This window comes from Epinephelus fuscoguttatus, linkage group LG18 (genome assembly GCF_011397635.1).
Source record: "Epinephelus fuscoguttatus linkage group LG18, E.fuscoguttatus.final_Chr_v1".
NCBI classification, from domain to species: domain Eukaryota; kingdom Metazoa; phylum Chordata; class Actinopteri; order Perciformes; family Serranidae; genus Epinephelus; species Epinephelus fuscoguttatus.
Genome location: NC_064769.1, coordinates 7,756,117 through 7,775,010, shown reverse-complemented (window position 1 = coordinate 7,775,010; position 18,894 = coordinate 7,756,117). Strand labels below are relative to the sequence as shown.

The following is an 18,894-nucleotide window of genomic DNA, read 5'->3' as shown; positions in this document are numbered from 1 at the left end:
CGTCATGTGTTTTATTTAGTTTTATTTTGCGTGAAACGTCACGTCCTACATTTCCAGAGACTAGAATAAGACAGTATTTCACTTTTTTATTTCACTATATATTCACAAACATGTTTTAGATTAATGTACCCAACTTTCTAAGAAATAATAAAATGTTGAAATAAATATGTGTGATGCGATGTAATGCTATATTTTAGTCGAAATGAGATTGAAAATAGCATGTACATGTACCAGTTTTTTAAAATTATTTTGGTAAAATTTCATATTCACAAGAAAAATGAGCTGACTTTCCTGCACTTTATTGATGAATTTCAACAATAGTAGTAGCAAGACATCTGAGTTATTAAATGATTATGAAATAATGCATATAACACATAAAATGTATATAATAACACTTATTATTTTAGTTTTGTCTTCATATTTTGTTCTTGTTTATTGTTGTCTGTGTATCTGTATATGAACTTGTGTACTCTAAGCTTCAACCAAATCAATTAGTTGTCAGCTATTAAATCACCAACTAATTTGAGACATTTTTTTTAAGACAAAAAAAATTCTCTGATACTTGCTTCCTAAATGTTAATATTTTCTGATTTCTCTACTCCTCTATTACAGTAAACTGGATATCCTTGTGTTGTGGACAAGACATTTGAGGATTTCATCAACATTTTTTTATTACCATTTCCTGACATTTTATATACCAAACAACTAAATGTTTAATTAATTAATAACTGACAATGAAAATAATTGTTAGTTGCAGCCCCACACTAAAGAAAGTAGAGAAAAAAATACCAGTGTATAAAGATACTCAGTTACAAGCAAAAGTCCTGCATTAAAAATGTACACAAATCTGAGTTACTTGTACTTTACTTAGTTAATTTCATGCTTTTATACTGCTCCTTAACAAAAATTGAGAAGGAAATATTGTACTTTTTACTCCACTGGATTTGATCATTTTAGTTACCAGTTATGTTGGAGCTTGAGGACAGTAATGTTAAGATATGATAATATTTTATAGAACCCTAAAAGTAAATTCACAAGCTCCAAATCTATAAGCACCCCTGCAGGCTGTGCGTTTAGATGGTTATGATGAAGAAATAAGTTCTCCATATGTTAAATTTTTTGTCGAAAATGGTCTGAAATAAGAGCCTGTGTTTACCTTGATGTACTTTACTTCCTTACATGCATTAAGCTATGTGTGTTAAATTCCATCCTAACCCTAACGTGAGCTGAATTTTTTTCCTGTTGTCATGCATATTTGTAATAAAGGGAATCTGTCATTGATGGCTGGCAGAATATATGTCTCAGTTGAAAGGAAAATACTGACCTGAATAAAAACTAAAACTAACAATTGTACCCTGTCTCATGTAGAGTCAGTCTGTGTGCGAGGAAGTATTAATGTATTAAAAATAAAGTTTTGTTTTTGCAATATGCTTCAAAAAAACAACTTAAAACACAATCAACTACTAAAATGTTCACATACCATTGATCAAAAGCTTATAAAGCAATGAAGGTGCAATAGAAATGTTTATTGGTAGATTGTTATATGTGTTCAAATTCCATAAATACTTAAATCTTTAACATGATCCCTGTAAAATGTGATGGCTTTGCACCATTTGAATCCAGTTGTGAGTGATCAGAGCGCACAGGCCCGGGCTTTCCTTTCCACTTCACTGCAGTACTTTTCAGAGAGCCCCGTAGCCCTGCACATTAACAAACACATGTCAGCTTTATTCAGTTAAAGACAGTCATTTCAAAATATCAGCCACAAGAAAGAGCCATTAACCTTCCAGTACTTACCTGAGCTCCTTCAGCTTCTTCTCTTTGATCTCATCGAGGCGAACACGTCGCTGCCGGGCTTCCTCGATCAAGCGATCGGCCTCCTTGAAGATCTCTCTGCGCTTAGCTATGGCTGACAGCTCACGTTCCTTCACTTGATTTCGGATGGCCTCTGCATGACGGAGTGCTTTCTGACGCTGCTTCTCCTCGTCCTCCTTTTGTTTGATGCTTGCTTCCTGTTGCACCCTGTGTGGAGAAAGAAAGAAGTGGTAGTGAAAACTAATATTAATAAAATGGTACAGCTGAATGTTTAAAATAATACGCAATGAATAAATGAAAACAAATATTAAAGGTGCATTTCTACTACACTGACTCAACCATCCTACTGTAGTATACCTCGGATCTTTTGGAGTGGGATTGTATGGGCTATTTATCCATAGTCAGGGTATTTCATACAGTAGATATCACTCAGCACACCCCCAGTCTGGGGAAGCAGGCTGGATTCTGACACAAGAACTGTGGAGGGGTCAGCTGCAAAACCTATTTTAGCTACCTAAAAAGGCCCACCTAAAACGATCAATATCAGTTTAAATTTATGCTCTCAATATAGCGTAGACTTAAACCGTTAAAGATTTTGGGTGTAACTTTTTTCTGTGGCTAAAAAATGTTTTGCTGCTGCCCCCACCCACAGCAGTACATTGCTTAGCTACTGTGTAGGCACTCCTGCCACTTCTCCAAACACAATTTCAGGATGTGAAAATAAGTTCAAAAACAATAAAATTAAGTTCCTTACTTCACCACCCTCTCAAACTCTGCCTTCTCCCGGCCAGCCTCGATCGACAGGAAGTGCTCTTTGCAATGAACCTGCTGTGAGCGAGCTGCCCTCAGCATTGCTTCCTCCTGAGCTTTCTTTGCAGCTCTCTCTCTCTCTTTTCTCCTCCATTCTCTATCTGCGATCTCTTGGTTCCTCCGAGCACGGAGTTCATCCTTCCAAATGCAGAGACACAAAATTTGGACATGCTGAATGCTTTAATTCCCATCTGAACCTGAATGGCATTTAAGTGCTTTCAAAAAGTGATTAGAGTATTTTAATCTGTTATTGGATTCAATTCAGCAGCTACCCCCTTTATGGAGATGGTCAGCTGGTAGTTTTTTCCTGACCTGCTCTGCCTTGTAGTCTTTTGCTTTTTCTTGCCGGGCCCTCAGCCTGGCAATCTCTAACTCCTTCTCCTTCTTGATTCGTCTCTGCTCTGCTTCATATTCTGCCTCCCGCTCCTGCACAGGTCATGAAATGTCAATATATGAAAAAAAAAAACCCACTATGAAGACATTTGCTTTTCTTCTGACCATTTTGTTTCTTATGTATTCCATGTCTCTCATGTCAGTCAGCTTCTCCTCCTCGCTCCTCTGCTCCTTGGCCCGCATGGTCTCAGAATTGATACGCATGATCTCTTCCTGCAGATGCTGCTGCTCCTCCCTCTTCTTTTCCAGAGCCTGGAAGAAGACAACCAGTCAGAAAAGAAACTCCAGTGTAGGTGAACCATGCATGTGGTTTCACACCCCCTGAGCATGTGCTGTTTACGACTCTGGAAATGTTCTAATTTCTAGTGCTTATATTTATTGTTGTCTTTGCACGGGCTGTGTCTGCACCCTCAGGTCCTCCAGGTTCATTTTTTCCTGCTTCTCTCGTATCTGCTGTTTCTCCTGCTCTTTCATCTCTTCTTGCACTTGCTTCTCCTCCAGACGTTGCTGGATCTGGTCGTAAATTTTCTGCATTCCGCTGGAAAATGACACGGGCATAAGATAAACAATAACTACATTACTACTGCCTTTACATTTGATAAGATATGGATCTCATTAGAAAGATATGGGTGGTTTGAGTGGCTGGAGAAAACATTTTTTCGTCCCCACAGTGTCATATAAAAGTATTTTTTTTATCCATGTGCAAATCAATCCATGAATAATTAAGTATGTATTTCCCAGTAAGAGCTATCTTTACCTGATCCTCTGCTGTTTGTGCCGCTCATCTATCTGCTCCATAGTCTCCAAGGCCTTGCGGCGCTCCACTTCCATCATGGCATCCAGACGCTTCTCCTCCTCTGACATCTCTGACTGGATCTGTGTCTTCTCACGGATCTGGGCATCACGTGTGGCTTGACACTGAGCACCGAGAATCAGCTGAGGGGATCACACACGCATCCACACACACACAAAGAAGTATTGATGACATTCAGAAAAAATCAGAACTGCTGATGACTGATGGCTTCACTTTCAGTCACATTTTTAAACTTGCACGGTCCACATGTCTACAGCTGCTTCCTACCTTGTTAAGCTTTTGGATCTCATCCTCTTGCTCCATCCTTAAGGCATTGGCCCGCTCCACCAGGTGCTGCGCACGGTCCCGGGCCTCTAGCTCCAGCTCAGTCAGTGCCTTGTTCTCCTTACGGGACAGGTCTGCCTCATAGATTCGACGCTTCCTTTCGTCTGCAGCTTGCTAGATGAGAGGAATTTTATAAAAAAAGACTGGAGGGCTTATTGTCTTATTGTAAATCTGCAAGTTAAAGGACAATTTTGATTGGATTTTTTTTTATGTTTCTTACAAGTTCCTCTTCTTTCTGTCTCTGATAAGCCTCCCTCAGGGTCTCCCTCTCCACCTTGGCTAGCACCCGGGATGCTGAGGTGATCCGCTCAAACTCAGTTGTTGGCAGAATGATCGACTCTCCTGAAGGATCCCTAAATGGGATCCTGGCATAATGACGGCGGTGGTTTGTTATATGTGCTTATTGGGTTTCAGTACTACAAAATTGCTGGTATGTGAGCACTTTTACAATATCTCAATGATTTACAATAGCTCATAGGGATTGATTATAATAAATTACTTCCTCAGCATAGAACCCATTTTCAAATGTGCTATGTATCATTTTTAAGTAAAATCTAAGTACTTAAATTTCCATCTATGAAAATATGCATTATGCCTTTTATTCCGGTGCCAGTTTTATACCCCAACAGGCAAACTGACAGACAATCTTTGGAGTTCATTAGCCTACCTGAGGTTGCGTATAAGGTCTTTGGTGACAATTTGAACAGTCTCTCCTTCTTGATTCCTCTGGGTTTGATTCTTGGCCTTGGAGGCTGAGTTTCCACGTTTGTCCAACTGGGATATCTAGACAGAGTTAGACATTACACAAACCCAGTCATAATTTGTGATCTCTCCAACCTTGCAACACATTACACTCAGCAGCAGATGTTTAAAACTATCATTAGCCAGGTACATTGTGATGCTATCACACTACAGCCATAAACTGGTGATTCTGGGCTCACAGCAACATCAGTGATACCATTATCTAAACAAACACACTTAGCTGAAATTTCATTGTATTAGGTTGGCTACAATATGCATTTACAACAACGCTTACTCACCGGTGTTGTATTCCCAAACAGGGTCTCATCCACCTGAGAGGTGGGGGCTCGCTTGCGGTACCTGCGGGTATCAGAGCTGCTCCTTGAATTCGTGGAGCCGGATCCTCGTCTCTACCAGGATTAACATTACCACATGTGCACATTTATAACTGTGGTCTAACAAGGTCTGTTATTCAAAAGCTAAACTGAGATGTAACGTTGGAATATGTAAAGCGGCACGGCATTTGATTGTTATTTTAACCTAAGACTTACCATGGTCCTCGGCTAGTGGTGTCCTGTGCAAAGGACAATGAATAAGCACGTCTACAACAGTCTGCTGAATGCTAACCTTTCTATTTTGACCTTAACAAGATTTAAAGACTGACAGTATGATATAATATAATATAATACAGTTTATTACAGATGTAGCCAGTTCACGCATAAACTTCACAGCCTCCACTGAAATTTGGGGACGTTTGTTGTAGGTTGCCATGGGAACAAATGCGAGGGCTGAAAGGAGGCGGGACTAGCGTAACTAACGTAACAATATCTTGTTAGTTAACTTACATCTAGCATTATACAGTTATATGATATTTTACGTGCACATTGGAAAACAACAAGAGTCACAAACAAATGTCATCACGATAGTATCGTTAGTTAGAACTGCGTAATATTGCCTTAAACATGCTATGTTAACTTGACGTAAGTTACTGTATTCACCTGCATCAAGCTAACACTAGCTTTTTCTTTGGTACTTTAAATATATTATAATGCTCATACTTACTTTTACTTAAATCAATTTTCGATTCAGGACATTTACGTGTATCAAAGTATTTTTATACTGTGGCATTACCACTTTTACTTGAGTGAAAACAGGCCAGTGCATCTCTTCGGTGTTGTTTTACGTAAAATACGTTAGGTGAGTATGTAGTTTTTGATCGCTTGCTTCTTCTGATCTTTTCATGTGTTTTTTTTTCACTTTCTTCTTCTCTGATAAAAAATATGGTGCTGTTGTTGCCTTGGCAACGGGAGGGCTCGGGGCGTTTCCACCATAGATCTAAAACTTCTAAACGGGACGTCAGCTATAAGCGTTGTAATGAGCAAACGGTTATTTTCTATGTATTCAAGATCTATGTACCCTGTGCCGCTGAAGCCCTGTCATGTGACACCAACTTGTCCAGCTCACACTTCCGCTTCTGCGTGTAAAAAAAAAAAAAGTTGGGTGAAATCTCGGAGAAAGTTTGGGTTTGCAGGAACTTGATACGCTACGTTACATTAGCACATCTTAGCGTTTATGAGTTGTTTAAAATCCGGAAGAGGAGCAGAATATACATTTACTTATTGGAGAGTTGTTTAAACGCTTAGCATGTCGACCGCTGCTTTGTACAATGACCAAGGAGGAGCGGAGGCTGCCGTGGAAGCGGGGCAAGAGAACACCGCGACCTCCTCCGGGGCTGCCTTTGGACTTTTCAGCGCTGACTTTAAAAAGTAAGCTAGCTTAGCATTTGTTCCTTCTCCTTCAGTATTGTTCATTTGTGGTAAAGTAAGACAGTTGTGGTGAAGTTGACGCGGCTAACCTGCTGACTGTAAATGAAGCCAGCATCATCAACAAGCTAGGCAGTGATGGCGACTGTTAGCTGCTTGCTATGGCATGTGTAACTGTCAAAATTGTCCGTATTTTAGATACATTTACTGTTTTGCTGTGTTTAGTGTAACAGTGTATGCACGTCGAGATAAAACCGCTGTTCTCAAGTGAGAATGGGCAAGGAAAGCAGTGGAGGAAGAAGTTCTCAGGTCCTTTACTGAAGTAAAAATAAAAGTAACGCTACTATAGTGAAGTACAAGTTAAAGCCTTGCATTCAGAGTCTTACCTGAGTAAAAGTACAAAAGAATCAGCATCATCAAAATGTACTGAAAGTACAAAGTCCTCTGCAGAATGGTTCATTTCAGAAGTTGTTACTGGATCATAATTTGTGATGCATTAATAATGTGTACATCACTATAATGCTGCAGCAGGTAAACCACGTAATATACTGCTGGTTAGCATAATCTATAATAATACATTGTAATTAATTAGTTGATTTATATTTTGTATTGTTAATCAGAATCTGCAAAGTAATTAAAGTTGTTAAATAAGTGTAGTGGAGTTAAAAAGTCCAATATTTGCCTCTGAATGTATTTTAGTAGAAGTAGAAAATAACATAAAATGAAAATACTCAAATTAAATGCAAGCACAGTACTAGAACTGGTTTTCCTCATAAATTGACGGTGGCAGGTTAAAAAATAATCATTTGAAAGTAAGTTACATTTTCTTTTGTGCTGTACAGACTGCAGTGATTTAAGAGTGACAGTTTGCTGAGAAATTACTTAACAAAAACCTGAAATAATCTGATGTCCCAGGAGGTCAAACCCTGGAATGTTTGTTAAACTTTTATCTGTTTAAATTTGTCTCAAAAGAAGGCAAGATGGATAATTTCATTAGTATTAACTCTGATTTCTCCAGTATTTCATAGTAGGCTCTAGGGATGGGAATCAACAGAGCCCGCTGATGCGATATAATATTGATACTTTGGTCATGATACAATATTATTGTGATTTTATATGATTTGCGATATGCTGAGTATTGCATTTCCATATATTGTGATATACTGGGGTTTATTACCTTTCTTTCAACCGCAAATTAAGGAATTTTTTTTTGACCATCTGTTTTTTATCTGATAATATTAAGTTTTCAGTATTTTCATCTCACTTCAATCATCTTTATTGCAGCAAAATGTATCTAGTGGATTGAAAAAGCAAATAATTTTATCATCCTAGTAGGCCACCAAAAGATTAATTTGTATTTGCAAAAGTAATAATTTATATAATAAACAAGAAAAATAGATAAATGGCGTCCCTGCATTGATACAGTAATGCCATGCAAAGTATTGAGATATTATGCTGTATAGATTTTTTCCCCCACCCCTCGAAGGCTACATGTTTTTGCCTTAAACATACATTCTTATACAATCTGCAGCAATGAGGTAGACTGGGAAGACAGCACTGGGAGAGGTCTGACTTAGTCTAAACAACAAGGACTGATTAGTCCTCCAGATCAGCTTCAGTAATGTAATGTATATAATGTAATCTTTATCCAGTTCAGTGAGTGTCTAATCAGTGTGCAGAGCACTTCATTAAATGTGCACAGGAGTGGTTTTCTTCAAAGAGTAAGCAGAAATAAGACCTCCACATTTGTGTGCAGCATTAATAAGCAGACATAAAGTGCCCCTATGTATGAGGATGTTGAGCAGTGCAGGTTGACATAGTACAGTGAGCTTTTGAGTGAGCTTCTTCTTATTGTATTTTATTTTAATGTTTTAGAGGTTGAATTTTTGTAAAGCCGCATATTGACAACAAAATTGTTATTTTTTATTATTAGGGTTTTATTATTATCAAAACCCTTCTTCACCTTTATGATGTGTATTAAACCAGTGTGAAATGAGCCAACTTGTTCACACCATATGGACACAATAATATACTTCTGAGCCTGCAGGTTGACTGGCCATTACATGCCTTATCATACTGTAGTCAAATGCCTTTAATATATGAGGGCGTGTTCAATATTCAGCATAAAATAAACACTGTATTGACAGCTGTAAATGACACTGACTTGCTGTACAAGCCTGTTCAGCACGCAAAGACTGCTGTTCTGGAGTGATAGTCAGGTTTCTGCTTGTGACCAGTTGAGTATTTATTTTCAGTATCACGTGATACACACAGGTTTTGTGTATGGAAGGTGTATAAGCAGCCAGTTGACTGATATGAATGATTTTTTTTTTTTTTAAGATTTAATTGATTTGTCGATAAATTATTCCTTCTTCTGACCAACCAGTGTGGTCATTCACACAAAACTGTTCAGGTGAGAGAGATAGATGATATTTTTGATGGCTGTGTGAAAGCAGGATTGAATTTTGAAAGCATAAGTGTCTTTGTTTTGACTAAGAGATTTGTGTTACAGGTTTTTATATAGAGCAGCAATGAGGCATTACATTTTTAGAAACTTATGTGGCCTGTTTGAATTCGTCTGTAAACCACCTGTTTTATATGCTCGGACAAGTGATTCTCTTTTTTTGTTATCTTGCTTGTGTATGGATGTATCAACTAAAAGAATGATCTCTCAAACTGACATATTCCCAGATGGAGCCACTAAAATGAGTCAAAAACCTGAGACCCTTTGGACCTGTTAGTTTCTAATATAACCGTGTACATGTCCAGTGCTGTGTGTTTTTAAGGTGAAGCTGTTAAATGCTTTAGAAATGCTGTTGAACAGAAGAAGTTTCTATATTAACGTCATGTCATGTTCACTTTTACATTAACTTATCAAAACATGTTTAATCAGCTTTTCAGTGTAAAAGTGAAACTGGATTGTCAGCGTGTTTTGAATTTCATCTCAGAAACCTGCCACTAGAGGGCAGCTGATCATCAGTGTAATCATCCAGCTCTGTGTTTATGCAGTTAAGTAACTCTGGTTATAAAGCCCTGTGAGTGGGTGAGAAGATACACAGTACACCAGCTCCACAGGTGTAGATTTGAGCTGCTCAGTCAGTTTTTAAGCACAGAGTAAAAGCTTTATGTGTTAATTCAAACAAGAAATATTTGACTAAATTTCCTGGAATCTGGCGAGCATTTTTGTGAAGTTACACTGCAGCCTCTGACTTTGTTTGGAGTATCCCCTGCAGCTGGATTTTGCCCATCACGAGTATAATCTTGATGACTTTCTTCCGCCAAAGTCTTAAATGTTGCTTAGTATGCTAAAGTGAACCTCTTAAACTGTCTCACATGACCATCTACCCAGCAAGGCAAGGCAAATCATATGTTTACCCGCCTCTAGGCCAAACTGGGAATACCAGAAAGAAAATACGTGAATGATACTTCTGTTTGCACATGTCTGTGTGACACAATTCACAGTGCCCAACCCTGTGCATCGTGGCCTGCACAAATAAAGTTGTTAAATCAAGTTTTTGCTGTTTGAAATCCCTGAATGTTTGTCACATGTGAAGGGCACAGCAACATTCCTGTGATGTTCTGTAGTCTAGTCCTCCTCTTACTGACTGAAAGCCCTATACCAGGCCTTAGTGAGCCATAGAAACATGTGACCAACTTGTTATCTGTGACTAAAGAGATATTTCACTGTTGCTGAGTGGTTCTGTTGTATGGATTTTGTTGTGTTAGCAGTTGTGTTTGACCTGCATTAAAAGTTGGATTTTGGATCATAAACTTTATTTTCAGTGGATGGTTATATGTGAGCCTGTTTGTTAATAATATGCTTTCCAGGGCACATCTGGCTCTCATTCTTCACGTAGAAATGAAAGCAATCATATTTTAAACCAAGAAGCACTGCAAACATCTAAATGATGAGGAAATAATACTGATAGATTTAACTGGACTGATCCTGTGATTCAGTGTCTCAAACACCAGAGAGGTTTGCGCTCTTGATTACAGGCTCACCAGGTGTGAAACACATTGATTTAATCATTGCAGATTGACTTGAGAAAACATTGAGCATCGTACTTGTGTTCATGTGTTTTTGCATTTTATCATTTTAAGGCTACTGGCAGTCTTTTAACGATTACACACTGATATTTTATGTTCCCTCTGCTAATGTGTCCTATGTTTCCGATAATAAAAAAAAACCACAAGCTCAACAAGCAGTAACTCTAAAATGTATTTGTTTTTATCTGATCAGATCGATGTTGCAGTGTGCCACTTGTTATGGTGTTATCAGCTTAAACCTTTTTGCAGTATCACAGTCCATTAAAAGCCTATTTCTCAGTGTACTTTATATCATTTACGATCCCTTTTCTGACAGCTCAGCATTACTGAACATTTTTTGTCTCAAACCAGGAGGTGCCTCCAGATATTTTAACAAGAACTTGCATATTTTCCCAGGCTTCATGCATAGTCAAACCACAGCTGCGTTTATTTTCCCTCTTTTATTTATGATGATTCATATTAGCCGTGTGAGTTATTCCTTTCCTGACATAAACAAACGGACAGTTTTTGATTTTGATCACAGTTTTATTTTGGTGTATATCTACTGTTGAAGAAGTCCTGATTTAATTGTAAATGTGTTGTGCTTTGACTGTTTCGCCTGTTTGTTTTGTCAAGTATGAACATTCAATGACAGCTTTTAATCCAACATGGATGAGTATTCCTTAAAGTACTGCAATTTCATAGATTAATTTGTGCTCAATTTTGACTGTCTTTTTGCTTTCAGACTGGTCAGCTAGTCTAAGTTTAAACTTCTGTCTGTTTTAGCATCAGGGAAATTAATTGTTGGGAACATCCCTAAGTTTGACTGCATCATTTTTTGGCAGTGATCTACAGATTATTGCCATCGAAAAAATTTAAAGAATGGATTCAACATTTTACTCGAGAAAAAAAATACCAAATATAGAATTTTGTTTGACTTATGTCCAAAAAAAATGCAGTTCTGGAGAGGAACCATGGTAACCATCTTCATAAAATTCAGCTGTAAAGAAGCCGTCTTCTGCCAGCTTCTGCCCCAGGCTGTGTTGTGATCCTGTTACAACTACATGATGAGATCCAAACAACTACACGGAGAAGCTCATCTCTGCAGTCCATCTGTCCTTCATACTTAACTTGAATTAAAGAGTTGCGTATGATTTCCACTGACTCTGTATGGACAAATTTAGTTGCAAAATACAGTTCTTGTTAAGACTAGTAAAGAATTCTCAAAACAAGAAATTGCATTGAAACAAGAGCTGAAATAATGATCATTAAATTAAATTTGTTTTGTCTTCACATAAAACAACGTGGCCATTAAATGAGATGGATACACGTGTGGCACATTTGTGATAAATATTCATTAGGAAACTGCCATGGGTAAATGATATTATAATAAATCTCAGCAGTGATGGGAAAAAAAAAGCTCATAATCAGACCAAAGTGATGCAGACATTCGGCTGTGAGGAGAGGGGGGTATTGAAAGTGATGCAGTGGTGTTTGCTATGGCTGTCATGGTTCCTCTTTTGCTTTGTTTTGCACTAAAGTATTTCTGATTCAGCAATTTAGCATACTGAACTCGAACCTGGATACTACACAGTAAAGGAGTAATTTTTTTTGATGTCACTAGATGTTTTTCTGTTCCTGAACTTTACTGGTTTACTCCTCTCTCAGTACTCTCTCATAGCATTGTTTTCAGCCACTGTAGGCATCTAAAACCCACCGTACACTACCTGCCTAGTGCCAAACAGCAGACAGACACAGCAAGAGACCAGCCGGTGAACATAGTGGAGCATTTAACAGCTAAAGAGACAGATATTTCCCTCAGGTGTTGGTAGAGACCAAAACAGAGCTAAAACAGAGTGAATATTGGACTTGCATTTGTCAGATAGTCAGAAATATTTCTTCAAATGAATGAAAAAGTTGCTTTGCCACTGAATGTGAGCCCTCTGATTAGCTCACACACAGTTAAGTGGTAAACCAAATTTTGCAGCATTAAATGACTAATTAAAGCCAAACTTATCAGAAAAATGAACACTTGAACACACAGCAGTCTGATAAGAACTACGTGACTTGACAGAAACTATCTATGGGAAAAATTTATTTGATGTTTACTTTGAGTTTTTAGTTATTAGTTTCATGCTCCATCCGCTAACCTGGAGAGGGCGGGCTTTATGACCTATACTGCAGCCAGCCACCAGGGGGCGATCAAGGTATCTCGGCTTCACTTATGGGGAGCTGTCATGTTGTCCACCTTCATATACAGTATATGCTCTAAACTTCAAACAGTCTCGTCTGTCATTAGGCTGCATTTATGAAAATATGTTATGAGAATTCTGCTTATTGATATGTAGAATAGCATGTAGAATAAGAATATGTAATATTCATTCATTGTGCAAAATAAGAAAAAGCATGTTGGCTGATTCTGATCATTCATTTCAAAGCCGATATTTGCCGATATAGATGATGTACTGATATTATCAGCATGTTTGCCGATTCTGGTAGTTTATTTTAAGGCCAATATCAGCTCATATCAGTGACGTGCCAATATTATCGTGCATCCCTAGTTCCAGTATATTCAAGAGAATGGAGTCATCTCCTCTGCGGATTTCTCCAACACTCGGCAACTCACCCCAAGCAATCTAGACTGGTAAAAAGCATCACAAGCAAGAGGAAAAATGTAATATATATTTTTGATTTTGGGGTGATCTGTCTCTTTAAGTCACAAAAATTAGTTAGCTGTTTTTGAAGAACCAGAAATCTTTTTATAAAAGTAAACTTTGCACCAAGCTGCTAAAGATAGCAACGGCACTACTAAGTACTGATTGTCTGACATATTTAGATCAGTCATTTTCAGCCACAGAAAAACTAGGAAGAAAATTTTGCACCCTACAAATTCCTACTGCAACGTTCTCACATTAAAGGGTATTTCCTGTCATTCAGCGCGGTACTGTTATCGTTGATGTAGGCCTGTCCTGTTGGCAGTGTACTGCCTCTGCTCTCAGTGGTGTCGAACTAAAGTGGATGATTGTGCAGTGGAGGTGATGAAAAGTATCGCAGTGTTTACCCACCAGTGTAGATAAGGCCCTCCTTTTTCCCCTAGAGGGAAGTGACCATAGTCACACACACAGACAGAGTGACACAGACAGCCAGAAGGCAGGTGAGATAACATAGTTTCCAGAGGAAAATCTACATGTATGAGAAGATAGGAGTAACAACTTAACAAGAGTTGACCATAGCTGACCAGCAGGTAGTTTCAGAAAGAAGGTGGACTACAGCAGAAGGACAGATGTCTAACCCGAGTCGGCAGGCGCTACCCTCAAGCATAAGTATGACTTGCCATTAGCGAGCTGACGGGGCATCTTGTGACTTTTTTTTTTTGCCCAAGAGAAGAGGAAGGGAGAAGTGAATGACAGGCACAAAGCCAGTGGAGCCTGTACTGTTTTTCCACTCTCCCCGGCTTTGACAGTTATGAACAAGAACGAGTTGAGAAGACAACTGTAAATAAAGCCAAGAGAACAGGGCACACAGCCTGAAGGAAAGTAATTACTACAGCTCTGTTTCTCTCTTGAGTTACTTGAAATACAGTCAGCTTGGTTCGTGGACTCTACTCTTTAGACGGCTAACACACATACACACAGAAGGAGCACTAGCTGTTGAAGTGTTTTTTGGACTGCTGTGGGGGACGGCCGGCATGGATGGTGGTTTCTCCTCTTTACGCTCGGAGGCAGTGGGAGCCATGAGGACAGCGCTGGTGTCCGCTGAGAACTTACAGCTCACTCTGAAGACTGAGCTCAGTCAGGAAGAACAGGCCCTCACACACACCAAGAGTAGCCCCAAGGAGACACAAAAAGCCGGGTACTGTAGTAAGATTACCCACAAAAACTCTGATGGAGACATACCTTAAACTGTGTGTTTTACTTCTTTGACGTAAGTTGTAGTTCAGGTTATTATTTCCTTACAATGTTGGGCAGCTGGATACTCGAGTCTGCAATGTGTTTCAAAGGAAAACCTTACAAAGATTGTCATGTAAAACTTTTAAAAGTGACCATTGTTTAAAATATGGATACATTTAGATATACTCACAAAAGTAAAAATCATGTTTTAGATTTTTTTTTTTTTTTTCTAAAGGTTTGGTATACTGCAATTTGTTCTGCCTAGAAAGAGATTGCAAAATAATTCTTCCAGTTATTGTTGCAGATTATTTTACTTGAATAAGGGCTGGGTGTTATTGAGAAAATCAGATTTCATAATATTTTTGATCAGATATGTCAATATTGATATTGCGGCATTATTGCAGGGTGAACTACTGGTGCTCTCACAAAATAATTCTTCAGTGAGGTTTTTGATAAATAATCATCAGTAATGTGTATGTAATGACGAGAACAGCTAGAACACTTGGGTAAGTTTAGAAAATGAAAATCACTTTACTGTAACACAGCCTTTAAAACTGGGGAAAGACAACACTTAGGATATTATGATATCCAAAATGTAAGACAATATCTAGTCTCATATTGTAATACCAATATCATATCAATATATTGCCCATCCCTAACGTGGTAACTGTATCTCAAAAAGTATAATACAATCCAGAAAAAATACATTACATTTGTAAAATTATGACTCATGGTGTAGCCTTTAACTTACCTACATGTTCCTGTGAGATTAATAGTATGTATTAAATCACAACATAATACTGGAATTAAGACAATTTAGTCACTTAGATTAATGATGAAATGTGACCAAGGTCTGTAAGGCTGTAGGAAAGCACAGCAGTGTTTTGAGCTAAATGCTAAGGTAACATGCTCACTGCAGAGCAGATATAATGTTTACTATGTTCACTATCTTAATTTAGTTAAAGAGATACTTCACCCACAAAATGATAATTTGTATGTCAATTACTTGGTGTATTGCGTTGAATTTGTCAATAAAACTTTGTTTTTCTTGCATGCCTCTACATGAATGGAGAATCTAAAAGAGGAGAACGTTCTTCATGAATTTAAGTAAATAGGGTCCACAATCAACAACAGCGAAATTATATCAGAACACCGGTTTACAAACTCACACAACTTGTGCAGTATAATCCAAGTCTCATTTATCCTGTTGTGGGCTCAATACTGCATTTTTGCAAATGTGTTACAATATTAAACACTTCCGCCTACTATTTTTGCACCCTTTGCATACCTGAGCACGCGTTCGTATGAGCTCCACTTAATCAGAGTTAAAATGCATGCGCATGCCAAGGTACACTACTCAGTAGTGCATGACACTGTTTGAACTGATGTGTTTTACATCCAAAGTTTTAGCGAATGTAGTTAAGTATAGTTTTTGCAGACCCTGCTTACTTCAATTCATGAAGAATGTTCGTCTATTTGGATTCTCTGTTCAATGTAAGGTATGCAGAAACAATACACTTGTCTTTTCATGAAGTCAATATAACACCCAGTGAGTAATTGATACACAAATGGTCATTTTGTGGGTGAAGTATTTCTTTAGTTTAGCATGCTAAGATTGCTAATTTGTACTATATACAAAGTACAGCAGAGACTGATAGGAATTTCACAAGTATTTGGTCATTTTTGGCGGATGATGGTGCAAGATGAAAAATCAGAAGATCATCAGAATTATTAGAAATGAATCCTACTAAAGAACATGAAAATCTGCACAAAATTTCAGGTTGTTTATATATTTCAGTCTGGGCTAAAATCTGTTTGTCCATTTCGTTCCAAGAAACAAACACATGATCTGCATCTCTCCCGCATTTTGTTTTCCATCTGGACGTTACCCTTCCAGATGTTTAGCCTCTGCGTGAGACAAACAACCTGTGTCGTTGCACAATCACAGTGTGTGTCAGCATTAGTCAAGGAATGAGCATTGTCATATCATGTGAGTGCAGACATTTTAGCAGAGATTAGTGTGATGCTGCTGTTTGTAGTGGTAAAGATGACATTCTTGCTGTTTGTTTGGGTGCATTGTCAGTGTACCCTTAGGCCCCTATAGGCTGAATAATGTACAGAACTGTGTAGCCTATAGGAGCTGATGTGGCCCTCGTATGTGTACCCTGTAATCTGTGAAGCTGACACAGATGTTGTATACATGGAGCTTTCACAGTACCTTTGGTCAACCTCTCATGCTTGAAACTGATTAGTCAAGTTGTCTGAGGAGCGTTAATTCTAAGGCCTCTCTAATGACCATAATAAGCACAGGTTACAGTATTTTCTTTCTGTCCTCAGGAATGAAGACCTTAAAGAGATGCTGGAGAGCAACAAGGAGTCCCTCAAACTGGAAGCCATGAAAAGGATCGTTGGGGTGAGTGCATCATGGGAATTCACACACAGGACAAACTGCAACATTGTAACAGTGTGTTTTCAGTTGTTGAGTTTAATATCAGAGATCAGATTGGTGGATAAAATTGCTTTATTGTTTGATTTGTTTTCAGCTGATTGCCAAAGGGAAAAATTCATCAGAGCTCTTTCCTGCTGTGGTGAAGAACGTTGCGAGTAAGAACATTGAGGTATGACAGTATTAAGAAATATATATCACAGAAAAAAAACATCATCATTACTGCTGTGATTCATGTAATTCTTGTGTGACACATCACATGGTTATTCCGGGTTACTTTACAGAGGGAACTTCCTCTTTCAGAGCAATTGTAGGCTCATGTAGATTGGCTTCGTATGAAAGCTTGTACAAAGCTAAACAGACATACGTAAAACCAATGGTCATACAAGAATAATGACATAAAAAAATAAAAGATAAAAGAATTGAAATAAACACAAGGTAAGAATAATGGGTATGCAGAGTTTGCATATTCTCCCCGTGTCAGTGTGGGTTTTCTTCAGGTACTTCGGCTTCCTCCCAGAGTCCAGAGACATGCGGGTTAATTGGTGACTCTAAAGAGACTGTAGGTGTGAATGTGAGCATGAATGGTTGTCTGTCTCCATGTGTCAGCCCTGTGATAGCCTGGTGACCTGTTTAGGGTGTACCCTGCCTCTTGCCTCTCCCCCTGCGACCCCCAACAAGATAAGCGATTACGGAAAATGAATGAATGATCATTCATATACGTTCAAGCAGTCATTGGAGCTCTAACTTTTTCCTCCAGTTCCTAAAATTTCCCCTCCGCGGTCGTTGGACATGTTCTAAACCTGCCTCCCCCCAAAATAAGTAAACGAAGAGAGAGAGAGAGAGAGAGAGAGAGAGAGAGAGAGAGAGAGAGAGAGAGAGAGAGAGAGAATAGCCTCAGTCATGAGTACCATCGGTTATGGAAAGAGTACACTACCATACTATATACTCAAGTAAAAGTATTGTTGCTTGAAATATTTTAGTAAAGTAAAAGTAACGGTATTGGTGTACAAATGTATACAGGTAAAAAGTAAGTCGATTAAAATGTGAGTAAATGACAACATAAAATTGAAATAAGAGAATTTGATAACTTAAACGTGTGTTGAAATATGAGTCTGTAACAGTAACTCTAGTTGTGATAATATCGGCTCTACAGATCCACTTAATTGTGACCGGATGAATGATTTTTTTTTTTTTTTTTTTTTGTATTTATTTAGGTTTGTCTAATTTGTTTTTCAAGAAAGAAAACATTTTTATGCCGTGTTGCTGGTGACAGCCGTGGCTGGAGGCATTATGTTTTTGGGTTGTTTGTTCCTTTCTCGTAATTGTGATATCTCAGGAACGCTTTGACGGATTTTCTTCAAATTTTGCACAAACGTCCACTTGGACTCAAGGATGTACTGATTAAAATTTGATGGTCAGACATCAGGGTCACTGTAGGGAGCCACAGTAGCGGGAGCTTGTGGGGTAGTCCACCACAAGGTCATTGGTTAGTGATATTGAGCTTGAGGCGTTTGTCGTTGCACCATGTGACAGTGCTCTCTACCAGTCCTCTGTACTCCTAGAAAAAGTCTTTAAGCAAAGACAGCATGTTTCCCACTAGAAATTATTCACTCGAATCATACCTGTCAATAAAGAAATAACATTAATTTCACAAAAAAAAAAAGACTTGATACCTTTTCATTAAATTCTGTCACAGTCCTCACTACATATGAGTCAGGAAAGGCATCAATGTAAACTGCAACTTGACTGGTTGTCGCAGGCATACAACTGCGAGCCGCTAATTCTAGTTTAAAAGGCATATCACCTGATCAATCAATAGTAATACAACTAGTTTTAAATCATGAATTGGTGCAGTAGCAGCAGAAAGAC

The 18,894-nt window shown here is 38.3% G+C and overlaps 2 protein-coding genes across 4 annotated transcripts in view; one reads left to right on the top strand and one right to left on the bottom strand.

Annotated features, from left to right (window-relative positions):
• Positions 1 to 290: 290 nt before the first annotated feature.
• On the bottom strand, positions 291 to 5,943 carry cfap45 (cilia and flagella associated protein 45). Its single transcript, XM_049604230.1, has 12 exons — positions 5,449 to 5,943; positions 5,197 to 5,307; positions 4,824 to 4,939; positions 4,377 to 4,521; positions 4,100 to 4,270; positions 3,776 to 3,954; positions 3,427 to 3,556; positions 3,124 to 3,270; positions 2,938 to 3,051; positions 2,570 to 2,763; positions 1,798 to 2,022; positions 291 to 1,700 (listed from the first exon to the last, which is right to left on the bottom strand). The coding sequence occupies exons 1-12, from the start codon at positions 5,449 to 5,451 to the stop codon at positions 1,634 to 1,636; spliced, it is 1,602 nt and encodes a 533-aa protein (XP_049460187.1). The 5' UTR covers positions 5,452 to 5,943; the 3' UTR covers positions 291 to 1,633.
• Positions 5,944 to 6,362: 419 nt separating this feature from the next.
• Positions 6,363 to 18,894, top strand: part of ap3b1a (adaptor related protein complex 3 subunit beta 1a) — an 83,714-nt gene continuing 71,182 nt past the window's right edge. The window contains exons 1-3 of one of the 3 annotated variants that reach the window (XM_049603938.1): positions 6,363 to 6,663; positions 16,914 to 16,989; positions 17,120 to 17,194. In XM_049603938.1, the coding sequence (XP_049459895.1) occupies positions 6,542 to 6,663; positions 16,914 to 16,989; positions 17,120 to 17,194 (273 nt within the window). In that variant the 5' untranslated portion in view covers positions 6,363 to 6,541. Of the gene's footprint in view, positions 6,664 to 13,803; positions 14,611 to 16,913; positions 16,990 to 17,119; positions 17,195 to 18,894 lie in introns of those variants that run through there. The other 2 variants (XM_049603937.1, XM_049603939.1) reach the window with 2 other exon arrangements.